We start from the raw sequence: 17423 nt of genomic DNA on the forward strand, positions 1-17423 counted from the left end.
CAATAACCATGTGTAGATACCAAGCCAACTCACCCTTGTTGATTTTGGAGAGGATCCCCTATCTAACGTCTCTCAGCAACAATTGCTTTTCACTTGTGGCGAAACTATATTAGCTGCACCATCAAGATCTTTTCTTTCTTTTACCAATCTCCCACAGATGAAATTGCCACACTCTTTTTCTCGTCAAGACCATATTATCATATGTGATTTTCTTAGCATACCAATATTACACTGCATATATTTTTTTGACATGTCCAACCATATAAAAATTATTTACCACTTATCATGGGTAAGAGTATAATGTCATAAGAAAAGTGGTAATACCTCGACGATAATGAGAAATTAAATCTTTTAAGGTATTTGATGTGTTCTGATCTATTTAAAAGTGAACAATTGGTCGATTCGATCAGTTTGCTAATGGATCAAACATTTTAGAAAATTGACCAAGCTTAAAAAAGAATCAAACCAACCAAACTTCGAATAAGTTTGATCGGTTCGATTTTGGATCCAAAAATCAAAATTTTGTCACTTTTATTTATGTAAATTACAATATTAAAATTCATAATTTTATCCATAATCATAAAATATTCAAATAATATAAATAAAATTTTAAAAAATAAAATACTCTATTACCCCTAACTTTTAATTATAATTATATATGAATCCACTAATTTAATATTTCGCCCCAAATAACTAAACAATATTAATATTTAAATTGAAATGTCTAAAATGTATTTTTTTTTATTTTTTTAGGCCGATCGGCTACTAGATCTAACTCAGATTTGACCGAATTCCTTAAGAAGCACTAAATCTGGTGCTCTCAAGATCTGTGCTCCTCTCCGGCTATATCTACCAAGATATGGATACTTTTTTTAGAAGAATTTTTTTTTAAAAAAATATAGTTTATATAATGTGATAATTTTTAAATTGATAAAAGGTAAATTATCTTTTCAATATTGTTATATAATCAAACTAACAGAAATATTAACGATGGCTGGATTTATATATCCAACGGAAAATACTTTTGGGGAGGATTGTTTATTTTGAAAATTAATAAATTTATATAAAATTATGATTAAAAGTTAGAGAGGTAAGGGTATTTTATCATAAAAAAAACATAATATTTGTCCTTTCACTTATTTAATTATGTCATTCCTAAATTCATCAAATTAACATTTAAGAGTTTTAACTTCTAAGTTTTAACATTCAAAATTCAATATAACAAAGATAATAAAATTACCATCTAATACAAGATAATCAACTATCTCACATTATCAACTTAATAATAAGAAAATATATATTTTATATAAATTTAAAATATATAAATATATAATGTTAATTTGCTATTTTAATCGATTTGATTCAAAAGTTTTAGAATTGATAATCAACTAAATAAATCAATTGGATCAAATTTTTTGAATCAATAGATTCAATAGATCAATCGAACCAAACCGTTTTACCCAAATTACATTCAATTCAATGAGATCATTAATCCGGTTTAATTTTACTCACTCTTATTTTCATTAACTAAAGATTTGCATCTAATACCATTTGTAATTGAGACCTTGTTGCGACAAATCTCCTCTTGCATTTCTTCGATCTCCCAAACACAATCTGCAGCCACAAATCTCCCAAACCATCATTTCTACATCACTACCTGTGCTCCACGGTCTTATCATGATAATTCCTCAACTATAGCTTTGATGTCTTCTGTCATGATTTTCAACTAGAAATGTATTCAATATCGAGATCAACACACAAAAAAGCACATAGAAGTTCACATTTAATTTGGTTCGACACTCGTTGCTTACATTTGCAAATGAGAATAGAAATTACAAAAAGTACAAAACAATAAAAACAAATACTTAAGTCTCAAAACAAACTCGGTTTCCATGGAGCTCCAGTGTTTCTTTTACTTTTTCTCACAACCCTACAACTTTGTGAGATCTTTACAAAAACCCAATGTCTCACTTAGAAATTACACCTCTCTCATAAGTTCTAAAGAGTTATAGAGCTCCACTACTTGATCACCAAGAATTCCCACTCATTAAAAGCTGCTACTCATTAAGTTTATTTATCTTTTAAATAAACTTAATCACCAAATAAATAGAATTTCATTGAAATCCAAATTGATTTCGAGAATTTCGTCAAAATCTAAATTGATTCTTAATTATAATTTGAATCAAATATCAAACATTACAAAGAACATAAATTTTACTCTTTCACCAAACTACCCAGAAATAGTAAGGGTCAAATGATAAAACAATAATACTAGTTTTATATAAACTTAAATTAATTTAGTCAATGGACTAAAATCAAACCAGGCTTGAATGTTTGACAAACTCTAAAAATCCCATTTGGGGTCGTCATAGGTGGAAATAATAAGTTGAAAACTTGATGCAAAATTTATGTAGGTGAGATACTACGAACAAAGCTAGCTGGGCCATGCATCCAGAAAGCAAGGGAGAGACTTGGTCTGTTCTGTAACTTCTAGTAATTTGTAACCGCGTTTGATATGGATTGGAGCAGTTGGAACCAATTCTTCAAGACCATGCGCGGGGAGACTTGTTACTAAAATATAAACACTGTAAATATAATAATACCTGGTAAAATGACATCTGCTTAGGCTGTCTGCTGCCTGCATGGATAGGCTTACTCCATGCATTTATATTTTTAGTGCTCCCTGCCGTGGCACCATCTAGAGGAAGTTAGCGAAATCATGCCTGCCCTGTGTGTTTTTTTCTTTTAAGTAGTAAGAGAGTTTTCGGGAGCTATCCAAATTCCAAGTGGAGAGATTTTGCTGATCAAATCATTTTTCTTCGTATTATTATTATTTTTAGTTTAATGGGAAATATCTTTGTCACTGTACCTAAATTTGTCCCGTTGATTTCCCACCGAGAAAAAGTAAAAGCTGTCGACGTTTAGAAACAGTTGCCGTCAAGAATCCTTTTGATTACTCCAACAAAGTCATACGTTACTGGGACCCCTCACCATCCCCCCATGGTTTGTTCACTCGCACCCTGCAAAGTTCAAACCTCAAACGACTTCGGGCCCCTTCGTTACACCGCCTTGTCCCTCTCTTTCCTACGATCAGCATCTTGTGCAGCCCGCCTTCGACAACGTAAATTTTACAGCTAATTGTTCAGATTCTTCCAGATTGTGCCGTTTTTTTTTGGTATACAACGTTAGAAAATTTCTTATTTGCTGGGTTTTAGAAACTCTAGATTCTCTCTAGAAATGGTGCTCACCATTCCTTTTCTCAAGCGAATAAAGCCTTTTTCCTCTATGCTTAGGCATCCGCAAAGCAAATAATCACAGTAGTAAAAAAATGTTCTTGAAAGAACTTATCCCGCCAATTTCTTTTCTTTCTTACAATTGATACACAATTGAAGTCCCCAAAACCTTTCTCTATATGTACATAAAATGAAAACATCCCAGACATTAAGAAGCTAAAAACAAATACCCATTTTGCATTTACGATTTTACCCTCTATCATCCAATAGCTAGGTCTTCAGCTTCCCCAACCTCCTCCATTCCTCCAGCACCGCCGTCGCCGCCATTCCCATTACCGCCTTCCTCCTGCCACCTCTCCATCGGTCCACATTCCACCTTGTGTCTCAACTTCCAATCAAGCGCTTGGCATCCACGAGAGCAATAATTCACGGTGCCACAAACTGAGCACCTCCTAAACTCATGAGCCCTCGTCTCAGGCCTTCCGCAGCCTCTATGGGAGCAAAGCCTTAGCCCCTGACCTAACTCACCTACCCCTAACTCGAACCACTCTTTTAAGAACACGTTCACCGGGTGCCCCTCCGGTACCGGCACATTGCACCCGAAATCACTTAATAACGGACATCCCGAACCCGTCATGTAAGCATAATGTTGATAGTTTAGACGACGTTGGTGCTGTTGCTTTAGTTGTCGTTTGACTATGGTGTTTAAAGACGACGCGAGTTCCCGCGCGTTGGCTTGGATGAGTAGCCGGCGTCCTTCGGTTATGTTTTGGCGCACGCCGTAACCGTCTTGCAGGCAATGGCCAAGCTCACGGAGCGCGTCCACGTGGCCGAGGAAAGCGGCTCGTGCGCATAAAGCTACTCCGGCTCGCAGATCCTTGTTATTTTTCGAGCCACCGCTTCCGTTGAATTGGATGACTGCAAGCGAGTAGAGAGCCGGCGCGTGTGACTTCATTGCTGCTTTGGCCATTAACGACGCCCCGCTCCCTCGGTTTTGTAAACAGTAAAATCGGATCTGTAACGGCAGCTACGTTAATTCCAAAGTAAATTTTATTAAAAACGACAAATTGAAAATGAAAATAGAGAATAATAATTTGTGCGTACCATGCCGAGAGTGTAACAAGCTTCAATGTTACCGGCGCTAACGCAGTGTTTAAGAAAACGGTGAGCGGAATCGGACCAGTTCTGGGCTTTCACGGCCAACGCTTTTGGACCAGCTTTCGATAAGACGAGCGGGTGAAGGCCTAAACGGTTTAATCTTTTGCATCTGTCGAATAAAATTTGGAGTTTTCCATTATAACTACCCTAACACCCCAAAACTGAAAATAACAAAGAAGTGAGAAGCCTCAGAAGAAGGAAAATTTAACGTACGTTAAGAGAATGTTGACGAAGTCAGTAGGGCGAGAAACGGAAGAACTGAGCTTGCAAAGGATGGAAACAACGAGATCGTCAGGTACTCCATCGAAGAGATCAGATTTGTCGGTGATTTTACGAGAAGTTCTCTGCTTTTTCCTCTGCAACATTCTTCAGTTTCTTTTTTTTTCCTTTTTTTTCTTTCGAACAAGAGAACGAGAAGAGGCTGTAACGCAATTACAACTTACCTTCTCATCTTCTCATCTTCGTACTTATATGAAGTTCGTGTTTTGTTCTTTTCATTCGCTTTCTTTTCAACCAGCAAAATCCAAGGACAAGTTATATATACAGGGAGGGGAAGGGAGAGAGAGAGAGGCAGATTGGTTACAAGTAACTGTTGGGTCGAAGTTAGGAGTATAATTAATTAAAAAAAATATATAGGTCGCATTTTTCCGGATTTACCCCTCTTTCGTGTGAGTGTGTGTAAAATTTCCATAGTTTACCGATCTTCTCGTAATCAAGTGAATTTTAGTATGGGAAGGTCGCTGGTCAAAGGGGCCCCAGAGTTAAAGGCAGCACAATCAGTGCATTTAGTTGAGCAAAATGACAAGAGATTACCAAATCAAGATCTTGGGATGTTGGAAGGCAAGGGAAGGGAAGGGAATGGGATTTGTCCAGTTTTAGGAACAGGGCAGAGTATCTTTTATCCCCTAGTGTTTTTCTTCTGTCAATGTGCCTCTTTGGGAAATCTAGTTTAGATGTAGAAACTAGGGATTCTTGAAATCTTTGTGTCATAAATTACTCTATTAATTCCTTAATGGCTAGTTGTCATAATTGGTGTGAGACTGATTCAAAGGCAGCTTTAACGACACCAAGGTTTTGTTAGCACACAGAAAAGTCATGCAATGTGAAATTTAATTTTCTTTAACTTATGCTTTTGCCTCTCGATTTAGTGTAGTTATGAAAAATAATAATAATAATAAATCTCTACGTGCTAAGGTTGCAACTGTCCTAACATTCTGGCTTTTTTTTTTTTTTGAAGAAACACAGAAACATAATAAATAGAAATCAGCGGCATGATTTTCTATTGAAAAACTCATCAATTTTAAAAGGTTGGCAAGAAGTCGGAATGATCTCTTTAAACTTGGTTCACATAACCATTTGATCTTTATTAGTTTACTTATGACAAAGCTTTGAAGCAAAGACTTTGATTAAAGCATATTATTCATATGATGGGAACTAGATTAAACTACAAAATAATGAAAGTTTTAGCTTTGCTTTATACTGTTTGTTTTTGTTGTCTTTATCTAAGAAGACCAGACTCCTTTTTTTTTGGTCAAATTTAAATATCTCTATTTCAACTTATACTATCAATTAACCTCATGACTAAAGATAATTAAAATTGGGTTTCGTAGAGTAACCATAAAGAAAGTGTTATCAAATTCAATCTTCAATCCCTGGCCTAATCTAGATGAACCAGAGTCAAAACAACAAAAGAATTACTAATAATCTCTAACTTGCAAGTTTGGTTAGGAACACCGAGACACATTTTCATTGCCTTGTGAGCAAAATATTAGAATCTTCTTCTCCGTATATCAATGTTTGTACTTCGTTATCGTATCAGCCTCTGCTCATAGTCCAAGTTGGAGCACAAGTTGATAAGAGCGAAAAGAGTTTTGCAACTCACGTTAAAGCTCCGATGTTTTTCAGTGTGGGGACATTAAAATAATGGTATTCAAACAGATGTTTTGCCCCCACCTCTTAGAATCAGATATGAAGGGAAATTTTTAAAACTGAAAAACGTTGGGGTTTCGGATAAGGTCTGAAGATGTGGAGTTGGTGGAACACAAATCCCTTTCATTACCACCAAAAAGAGATGAATCCTATGGTTTGGTAGAGAATGATTACTGCGCTAGCACCTGACACAGTGGCCTTCGAGGCCTCAACGCCTCATGCTCGAACTTGTAAAATTGTAATCATTAATTCTTCTTTTTTGCTTTTCTTTTCCTTTAAAATCTCAGTTTGGAAAGAATAAATTGATTTGTAAAATTAAAAATTAATGATGCAAGTTGTTAATCTTGGGTTCAGGAAAGATAATAGGATATTTGAAATAAAGTGTGTACGTGTTAAAAAGATGACTGCTACCTAAGCAATGCATCGATTGCATGTTTACTTTATGGTATTAAGGTGATTTCTCATGGGTGGCTGAAATTGAAAGAGAAGCTTTGGAGGCTCTCCTGAATTGAGAAAAGAGCTAAGGTTAGAGTCGGCTTGTTCATGTTTTTGGTCAACAAAGAAGATTAGGTGTGACATAGCTTTTGTTCATACAATGCTGTAGGCTATATGATATGATATGATATCATGGGTCTGAGACCACTAAATAAAAATTTGTGAATTTTCTGCCTCTATTAAATTATATGTGATGGGTTGGTACTTGTTATGGCATATAAGAAAGTAGAAATAATAAAAATTAGTTTAACAAATGTTTTTATTTTTTACTTATATTTTCAATTATATATTTTAGTTTTTTCTTCCTCACCCTTAACAAAATTCAATGATAATTAATTTTTAATTAAACAAGATTTCTTAACCTATGTTATTATGCTTTTTGTAAGAGTCATTTTAGTTCCTCCATTTTTATTGGAATTTAATTATATATAGAATTAGAATTTATTAAATTAATAGGACTTAACTCAATAGATAAGAATAAAGTAATTTTTTTAAAAAAATAAGAATAAAGTAAATTTGAGATAAAAATTTCAAATTCAAGTAATATTCTTTTTTATAAATAAAAAAATCACTAAGAAGAAAAGAAGGCTCAATCGTTGAGACTTGTAAAAAAATTAATTCTACATCACTTATAAAAAAAACTTAATTCTACATAGAATTAAATTTTATTAAGTCATTTGAACTTAACTTAAGTAATAAAGGTAAAGGTACAGTGAGATTGAAACAGAAAGTCGTAATCTCTCTTATATTAGAGAAAAATTAATAAAAGAAGATATAATATCTAATGTTATGAAATAAATATGACATAACAATTATAAGAAAAATATAAAAGAATATATTTAGAGGGAAAGAAAGTGTTTAGAGAGAGTAAGAAGATCTTATTTCAGTATGTATTTACAAATAAAGTGAAAGGGTTTATTTATAGGCTAATAACACTTAAAGATTAAATGAATTAAATTTTAATCTAATCTAATATATCAAATCTAGATAATATAAATGAATATTCATAAAAATATTCATAATACTCCCCATTGAATATCGAATATGCCTGGTTAAAACTTTACTAAGAAAAAACCTTATCGGAAAAAAATCCGAGTGGATAAAAAAGAGTACGTAATTTTTTTAAAAATATGCTTTTGAAATACTACCTCATTAAAAACCTTATCAACAAAAACACAATGAGAAAAACCTTGATAAAGGAAAAAAGGTATAATACGTATTTTAATTATAGAGATATTTAAAATGATACATTCCAATCTTTTATACCAACTTTTCAAATATTGTAATAAGAAGGGCACTTGACTAAATTTGTTGAACACTAATTTCACCATTTTCTTGAAGATTATGAGTGAAAAAGAATTTTATCACCTTTAATGTCTCTTTCCTTTAACTATGCAAACAGTATTATCCTCATATAATGTTGTTGAAACTTCTTTTTTGATTGACAAACCACACGTTTCTCGAATATGTTGAGTTACAGATCTTAACCAAACATGTTCACTACTTGCTTATGAATTGCTAAAATTTTCACCACTCGCTTATAAATTATTAAAATTTTTGCATGGTTAGAAGAAGTAACACTATAATTTGTTTTACAAAATACTATGAAATAGTCATACCTCTATATATGATGAGTTATCCACTTCTAGTGGATTATCTATTTTTTTAATGAGTTAAGACATCTATCCATGTTTGATGGAAAATTATCTATCCACTTTTAGCAATAAAATTATTCTTAAGTTCTGATGATAAAATGATTCATTCACTTAAGGTGGTAAAATTATAATTAAAATAGTAATAGTGTAAGTTATTATAGCCATTATAATTATTAAATGATATTGCAATCACTTCATGAAATAGATGGATTCATAATTATAATCATATTTATTAAATAATGTTGCATTCACTTCAAGGAATGAACAAATTTATAATTGTTTTATTAGTAGTTCACTTGTCACATTCCCTTCAGGGAATGGACGGATTTATAATTAGTGTATTAGTAGCTCACTTGTCGCAATAACTTCAATGAACAAACATTCATAAATTTTCATTAATAACTATACAATGGCAAATTCACTTTTCAATCAAAATATAAAATATAATATATACAACAAGATAGTACAATTCATATTAAGGTTGATTTTTAAAAATAAAAATATTAAAGAGATATCAAGTCACTTACCTGATTTTCTAAAATCAGAAATCAAAACCCAATCATTGAAATCTTTTTAAAGCTTGAAGATGATGGAAACATAATAATTCTAAAACTTGAGAAATCAGAGAATCGTGCTAATAATGTGTTATGAAATAAATATGAAATAACAACTATAAGATAAATATAAGAGAAAGAAAGTATTTAGAGGGAGCAAAAATATTTTATTTCTAAATGTATTTACAAATAAAGTGAATGGGCTTATTTATAGGCTAATAACCCCTTATTTAAATTGAATTTACAAGAGTAAGATATCACTTAGGGATTTTATGGATTAAATTCTAATCCAATCTAATTTACATCAAATCTAGATGTAGATAATATAAATAGATATTCACAAAAATATTCATAACATCTAATTTTTTTTAATTTTTTAAAAAATTTCACTAAATATGTATATCTTTATTACGATTAATTAAATCTTTGTCTTTTTATTTTAAGCTAAATAAGTTTTTATACTTTTACTTTGAGTTAAATAAACTCTTATAATTAATGATTGAGTTAGTAAAAATTTCATTTGTTATTTTACACTGCATAGTATTGACGTAACACGGTAATATGTCATAATTGATAATGATGTGATATGATGACATATCGTAATTGAGGTGATGTGACATATTAATATAGTATAATAATATGGTTATATGATATTTTTCACATTTTATATCAATGCTATATGGATATAAAATAATAATTGATATGCTGATTAATGGTAATTAGTCAACTATTAGTAATAAAAACTTATTTGAATTAAAATGAAAGCATATTAAAAAAATAATGTGAAAATTATTGGAATTTTTTTAAATAATTTAAATTTTTTGCAAACATTATGTAAAAAAAAAAAACTCCAAGACTTATAAAAAGAACTTAATTCTAAAGTAGCAATGCTACATGCCTCTCCTCTTTAAACCACACTGTTTTTAAATACTCTCTCTCTCGGTCCCATAGACCCATACGATTGAATCCCTCTTCCCACCGACACTCTCCTTTTTCTGATCTCAATTGTTAAACCTTGTCGGTCCTCTTTAATTTTCCAGATGGCCATTAACAAGCACAAATTTAAACACCTATCGAGACATTTCTTACAAGGTTCAATTTTAAGGGAAATATCAGTCTTTTAATCCAAAGATTTAAATCAATTTGTAGCTTAAATCCAATTTTAATAAACCAATTTCAGAAAAGTTCACACAATTGGATATAAAAAAAATTATCATTCTTTCAAATTATTTACAACAAATTTAAACGTTTGAGAAAAAAAATGACGGAGAAAGTTAGAAGAAGTATCATGTAAACAAATTAAAGAAGGATAATTTATAAGATTAAAAAGTACTATATATTACTTCTCATTATATAGTTCAAGACAGATAAAATTATTTTTGTATATATTATGAATGAAAGGTGAAAAATAAAAATGTAATTCCGGTACCATCTAGTTACCTAAAACTGTACAGGCAGAGAAACAAGATTAAGCCATTTGTTTCCATGACAACTTACCAAAAAGTATAAAGACAAATGCAAAATGTTAATTTCTTGCAAGCTAGTGATTGCATATTAATTATGTAATTGCGTGTAACTTTGGACTTTTAGTGTTAATCTTGGCCATCCTCAAGCTAGAGACATAAAATCTTTATATATTATTAGTATTAATTAATAAACATGAATATACATTTGTTGCCGTTATTCCTCGGCCATTGACCTTACTCAAATATCATCAAATTTTATAAAGACTCAAATCCATATGGGTAGAAGCATATGCATGAATGCAAATAAGGTTTTTCAAAGTCGAATAAAATAAGATGACATATCAAATCAGACGTGGAGAACATTATGACAATCCATGTTGTCACTGTTCTGAAAGAGACAAACATGCTGGTTACTTATAATCTTTATTTTGAAGAGGGCAAAGCAAGCAACAAGCAACAGGTTTGCGTCATCAGACATGTTAATTTCGGGGTGCATCCCCTTCGAGGGTTTGGTCGGTCAGTATGCCCCTAGTGAATTAATAAAATATACAATATCTCTGCATGATTGCTGGCCTAGCAATTTGGGGGGGTGTTTCTGAATGCCGCTAACCTAGTCAATAATGCAACAAAGAAGGAGTTCACAATTCACATAACTTCGCTTGTTGACCTCGCAACTGATTAGCCAAAAGAGTGAAAATGACTTGAATTTTTATGTGCAAAGTGCTGCGTGCTGTGTCTGTTTGATTGATCATATCAACCTCCCAAATGGCAGACTATTTATACAGAGACAGACACTAATCAGCTATGAATGAATTCATCCGAGTCCAAATATTGACACGTATGCTGAAGTTGTTGCCGTTTAACGCAACTAAATTTATTTTGGGGTCGGTTCGTTTTCATTTAAATTTTGATATGATGGATTTATCTAACCTTTTTTTAGAATTTAGGTTTGTTGAGGTTATTTTTTTTAAAAAAAAAATTAATGTGAATTACTTTTTTTATAATCTCGGCTAATGACTCATTATTTTTAAGTTAAGATGTTTATCAATTTTTTTATTTAAATATTGAAAAATTTATTATTTGGTTCAAATTAAGACGTAATCTTTTACATTTGTATTCATTTTTTAAAAAATAATGATAATAAAATTAACAAATATAACTACGTTCTTGTAAAGAAAAGAAGAGTCGTAAGAGTAACGTGGCAACCCCCGGCAAAGAAAGTTATGAGAGCTGAGCAGGTGATTACTCTTCAGTCACATAATTACGGCTAGCGCCAATGGCATGCCCACACATGGTGATGAAACTTGAATTGTGTAAATGAAAAGAAAGCGTGCAAGCTTTGGAAAAAGGTGGGGGAAATAATTTGCAAATGGGGGGGTGTGGGAATGCTCACAGTTCAAGGTTTCCCCGAATCGAGCAAAACAGCTTTACTGTGGCTGCTGTTCGGCTGGAGACGAGGATGGAAATGTTAGCTCCAGAGATGGGTTTGGGGCTAAACATTCATGGCTCACTTTTTAAGGGGGAATTATACCGCTACCAGAAGTAGAAATGCATGAGGGGGCACTTCGATTGCTATCATTGGGCGTTATATTGATACCAGGGGAAGGGGTGCACTTACTGCCGCCCCACCCCGATTCTGTGCCGTGCCGACGCAAAAGCTAGCTTGCCTGCCAAAACTAGACATTGATGCATGAAAATTCTTTTGCCAAATTAATATGGCCCTGAATGTCTGAGTTGTTTGAACCAGATTAGTGATGATATCATCCTATACTACTCCACAAACACACACGTCTTGCGTTAAAACAGTTTGCATCACGCGAACAATAATTTTTTGGTGAAACTTGGCCAACAATAAACAAATTAAAAAGAAGAAAGATTTTACAAGCAATGAAGTTGGTGACATGATCACTTACTTAAGAACTAATTACCTTTTTCCCAGGTTTCAATTTAAAAGAATTGAGGTGTTATTTGTCAATACCATCTAGATGCATGCATCGCCTTCCAAGTTTAAAAAATATGCACTTGAAAGGTGAAGAAGCTAATCCTAATTATTAAGTTTATTAATACAAAGAATTGATGGGATATAAATATTGTTCGTTTTGGAGTTTATATTTACAATTTTATTTTATTTTATTTTTAAAAAAATCTTATAGAGGAAAAATCATCTTTTACTTATACGTTTCAATTCAATTTTTGACTATAAATCTATAAGTGTGGAAGATGCTAACATTGTCGAGCTTAACTACAGCAATCAAAGATGGTCTCCATTTCTTCATTATCTTATCTCCCCTGAGCCTTGTCTCATCCTATCATTATCGAAAACGATTTGAGTAATACAAATTAATTTAGGCCACAAATTGCTCTACAGTTTCTTAAGGAATGAAACAAATCCCGAATCATATTGAAATCTTAAACACGTACGTATAAGGATTTCTTTCAAGCACGAATTTTCGAAAGTCAACTCCTTTGCAGACGGACTCACTAAAGCTAGGGCTCTCTGATTTAAAGACTTCATTGCCATATTGTAGAACCTTATATGTTGGATTGTTTCCGTACGAGGCGGCTACTATGTGTTGCACTGAGGAACTAGTACACTCTTAAATCTCTTAATAAACGAAATCCTTAACTATATAAAGATGTGGGATCTTTTCTCCTCGATGAACCCTCCTTAATTCACGAGGAAATCTATGCCAATAATAATATTTGAAAAGAAGGTTTTATCAAATGAACAAGAACTGATCCAATTAGAACTTGTTTGGTGCCTTTCCCATAATTTAAACTTTTGAGTTCTTGGAAATCGATTGGTTGGCATGGCCCTGAAAGGAATATATGGTTCTGCTCGCCGGGCTTATCCGTTTCTTGTTTCATTTTCTCGATAGGTCCTTTCGAACCAATATGATCTTTTAATTTGGCAGATTGTGGACAAGTTTTTCCAAGCATATATCCCAAGATATTTCTATCAGGTGGACTAACAACAGATGGCTTCAAGCTTTAGATGTCATTTGAAATGCACATTCGAACTAATTTTGCAGCACCCACATCGGCGAATGGTGCTTTTCATACATAAAATGATTGTCATTGCTTAATGTAACTATTACTGAAAAAGTAAAAGGGCCCTCATCACAATACAATTTTTTAATATGGATTTGGCTTCCACAATTCTTAAAAGTTTTCAAAAGGGCCCATACATGCAACCCCCCCAAGCTTTCAAGTTCATCATTATTAGCAGCAGCATCACCCTTCCCTCTATAACTCCTCTTCTTCTTCTTCTTCGTCTTCATCATCTTCTTAAATCTGCAAAGCACAGTAGAAAAAGAAAGAACTATCCTTGTCCTTGGCATCTGCATGGAAAGTACATATTATCATGACATAGAGCGACTTGTAACACTAAGTCAAAGCAAGCAATATTTGTTAATATTACCAAAACGTAAACCTGACCCACACCTTCCAATTAATTTCGTATAGATCATCTTTAATGTTTTGGTTGGCTATCATCTTATTTTGTCCATATTAATTACTCACGATATATAGTACACGGCATATAATAAGAAACTGAAATGCTTTTTGAATTATTTGCAACATCTTGTTAATTAATATCATCGTCGAAAAATCAAATCAAAAAATATGAATTTCGAAATCTAAAAAAATGAGTGTGTTTTTTTTTTCTTCATTGTCATTAATAAAATAAAAGAGGTTGACAGCCACTAACATGGACATGTAGGGTTTGACAAAATCCTGTTAACCTTAATCAACCCTTGGTATTGGAGTTGGGTGGCGTATCAAACTCTATTATTCTTTTTTGTGAAATTATCGATGCTTTCATGGACAGGGCAAGCTGTGATGGATAATGATATGATTTGAATTTTCCCACCATTCGTGGGCTCCATTAAGAGAAAATAAAAAATTAAAAAAAAAAGAATTTTTGATTTAGATTTGCAAAATAAAAAAGGGAATGTAAATTTAGATAAGGTTGAATGTGGTGAAAGGGATAAAAGGGAGATGCACATCTATTCCTCGCCCACATTGTTTGATCAAGTTTGGTGTGGTAGATATCCATGGGGCTCCACATGGGCCATTCTTTGGGCCCGCCTTTTTTTTTTTGCCATTTTTGAGCGTTAGTTTCACACTGGCAACTAAATCCAACTTTCCCTAATCTTACACTTTTTTGACCAGAGGGCTTTGCATTTGGAGTAATGGTTGCCACCCATAATTTAGACCAAACCAAACTAAAATCTTCACCCCATTAGCTATGATTGGAAGTTAGGGCAAGCAAATCCCAAAGTCTTAAAGAGATTGGAGGGATCAAAGCTTTAAACATTTCAGATTGGAGCAGTCATATATTCTTTTTCATTTTTATCAAAATAAATTAAATTAAATGCAAATTTAACTACAAAAAGTACACAAAAAGTCTTTGTGGGCAGACTATATCTTGGAATATATAATGACAGGTCTTTTGCCCCCACTTCCTCTTATAGTGTTGTTTCCAAATGAGACAGGTAACCTGCACAGCTAGAATTAGTACCTCTAACAAAACCCATAGTTGATATGGCATAGGGTTATAAGTCTATTTCTGTCCATATATATTCATCATATAAAACAAAAGAATTCTTGTCTGCCAAAGAACCCACATAACTTTTGGCCTTTTGGTCCAATGGCTACTCCATCTATTGAAGAGTTAAGACTCCACAAGTTGAAAAAGTCAGTAGAAAATATCTTTAATAATCCAAATAATAAAAACAAGAAAATAACTTTTAAAAAAATTGTCATTTTTAAAAAAAGAAAAGATAGGCTCACCAAAACATTATTCATGGATTTTTTGGACATATATATTAGTAGAAAATTGTATATATTTTTTTCCTATAGTTAAATTTGGAAATAACCTTTATGACTTGCTTTTTACTTTCAATAATTTATTAAAAATAAAAATCTCATTTTAATATTTATCATTTAAAATAATATTTTAAAAGTAAAAAATAAAAAATGAAAATGGCAACCGAATAAATCCCAGGTTTATTATGGACTAGTTTTTGTTGGGGTCATTTTGGAGCTTGACATTTTTGAACCCAGAAACCCAACTGTTGGGCCAATCCCCAGACAATACTAATCCTGGATGGTTGGAGCCCAAAGTTTTGTTTGGTCTCTTCTCTAAGCCCAATATACCTATAATTTGGACTCTCTTAAAGCCCAAAGGAAGTTTCGAAATCAGATTCTTACAGCCGAAACAAGGACCCCATAACGCGTGCAAAAAAGGGAGCAGAAGCAGTGTCACAGAGGTTTTGCAGGTTTTCGTAGATTCAGACACAAAAACATAGTTTTGGGTCTTTAGAGAGGCACAGTAAGAGCAACAATGGAGGTGGAATTGAAAGAGATGCTTGACGATCTCCAGTCTTTAAGACAATCATTATCTGATCCTACTCTTCGTGCTTCAATTGACAAGGTAGTCTTTTCAATCTGAGAATACTTGCATTCATGTTTAATACTACATAGACGAGTTTATAAGATGCTTTTAAGACAATTGGGGGATCTAGAAAGTTTCTAGCTTTGTTGTGCTTTGTACTTGTTGAATTATGAAAAATGAGATTCATTTGGATTCCGGGTTGATTTTTGTTGATCTATCAGTTGCCTAGTTTGGTATTTTTATGTATTAATTGTGTCGTGAAGAGAAAGTTGTCGAGTTAATTTGGTAATTTTTGCATTTGAATGTCTTTTTTCTTTTATTTTAATGGTATTATCTACCAGTGAAAGTTGGTAGTGTATCTATGTTCCTTTAGCCGATGACCAGATTCTGTTAGCGTATGGTACAAATTAATGTTTCTGTGAAATGCAACTTATTTTAACGTACCGGAAAAGATTTAAATTTTGGAATAAAGGACAATATCAAATGTTTTAGTTATAAGGATAGAGAAATACGTTTTTAACATGTTTGAGGCCTTGTACTTTGGTTATAACTTGTTTCATATGTTTTTCAGTTGCAATCGCGTGTCGACCATCTTACTCATCTAGCTAAATCTGTACCTGTTCGACGATCAAAAGTCAAGGTTTTTGTTCTCATGTACTTTGTTCTTGCCTTCTATTTTTCTAGTTTCTTATCTGCATTCTTCTGGTTATGTTTGTGATTGTAATCCTAATGCATGTCTAAATAATCTCATGGCAGGATATGAGTGCTGAGGTGGTTGACAGCAATCCTTACAGTAGGCTTATGGCACTTCAAAGAATGGGTATTGTGGAGAACTATGAAAGGATCCGGGAGTTTTCAGTTGCCATAGTTGTCTGTATTTGTCTCCTGCTTTCTAGATCTCTTTTCAACAAAGCCTTGCCTAGCACATGCTATTAGTTCCATAACTTTGCTGTAGATTGATAATTCTTATTGTCCTGATTCAGTTCTCATTGGTAATCTTCTTGAACTTGCAGGGTATTGGTGGTGTTGGCAGTGTTGCAGCTGAGATGCTAACAAGGTGTGGCATAGGTCGCCTTTTGTTGTATGATTATGATAAAGTGGAGTTAGCTAACATGAATAGGCTATTCTTTCGCCCAGAGCAGGTGAGTATTCATACCCTTTTCCATAGTATTTCGTTTTGACTTCTGGCTGGAAAATGACATGTTTTTGTCAAACAGTAGGTCAAGTATTTCTTTAAAGTAAATAATGTTTTTGAAGCGTCGCTATTTTTTTCTCTGCAACTGCAGTTTTTGCATTGATATAAAGCAGAAGCTTGGATTTCTGCCTTAATAAGTTGACTTTCAAATATTCTTTTTCTATCAAGGTTGGTATGACAAAGACTGATGCTGCTGTTCAGACCCTGTCAGACATAAATCCTGATGTTGTGCTTGAGGTAAGCATTTTTCATGAATGCACCCTTTGATTTTACTCAAAAGGTGAATGGTGAGTGGGTTTTCGAGTAGATCATATGTTTCAAGTCTTACAGAAAAAAAAAA

At 32.9% G+C, this 17423-nt stretch overlaps 2 protein-coding genes across 2 annotated transcripts in view; one reads left to right on the top strand and one right to left on the bottom strand.

Moving 5' to 3' along the window:
- Positions 1–3257: 3257 nt before the first annotated feature.
- On the bottom strand, positions 3258–4971 carry LOC110418241 (HCP-like superfamily protein with MYND-type zinc finger). Its single transcript, XM_021430912.2, has 3 exons — positions 4605–4971; positions 4338–4500; positions 3258–4248 (listed from the first exon to the last, which is right to left on the bottom strand). Exons 1-3 carry the CDS (start codon positions 4754–4756, stop codon positions 3493–3495), a joined length of 1071 nt encoding a protein of 356 aa, XP_021286587.1. The 5' UTR covers positions 4757–4971; the 3' UTR covers positions 3258–3492.
- A 10754-nt stretch (positions 4972–15725) lies between these two features.
- LOC110417953 (NAD(P)-binding Rossmann-fold superfamily protein) overlaps positions 15726–17423 on the top strand; it is a 5551-nt gene continuing 3853 nt past the window's right edge. The window contains exons 1-5 of the mRNA XM_021430560.2: positions 15726–15927; positions 16460–16528; positions 16645–16758; positions 16902–17030; positions 17252–17320. Coding sequence (XP_021286235.1) covers positions 15838–15927; positions 16460–16528; positions 16645–16758; positions 16902–17030; positions 17252–17320 — 471 coding nt within the window. The 5' untranslated portion in view covers positions 15726–15837. The remainder of the gene's footprint in view (positions 15928–16459; positions 16529–16644; positions 16759–16901; positions 17031–17251; positions 17321–17423) is intronic.

The sequence above is a fragment of the Theobroma umbraticum genome, unplaced genomic scaffold (assembly GCF_002168275.2).
Source record: "Theobroma umbraticum cultivar Fairchild unplaced genomic scaffold, ASM216827v3 scaffold_50.0, whole genome shotgun sequence".
Lineage (NCBI taxonomy): Eukaryota > Viridiplantae > Streptophyta > Magnoliopsida > Malvales > Malvaceae > Theobroma > Theobroma umbraticum.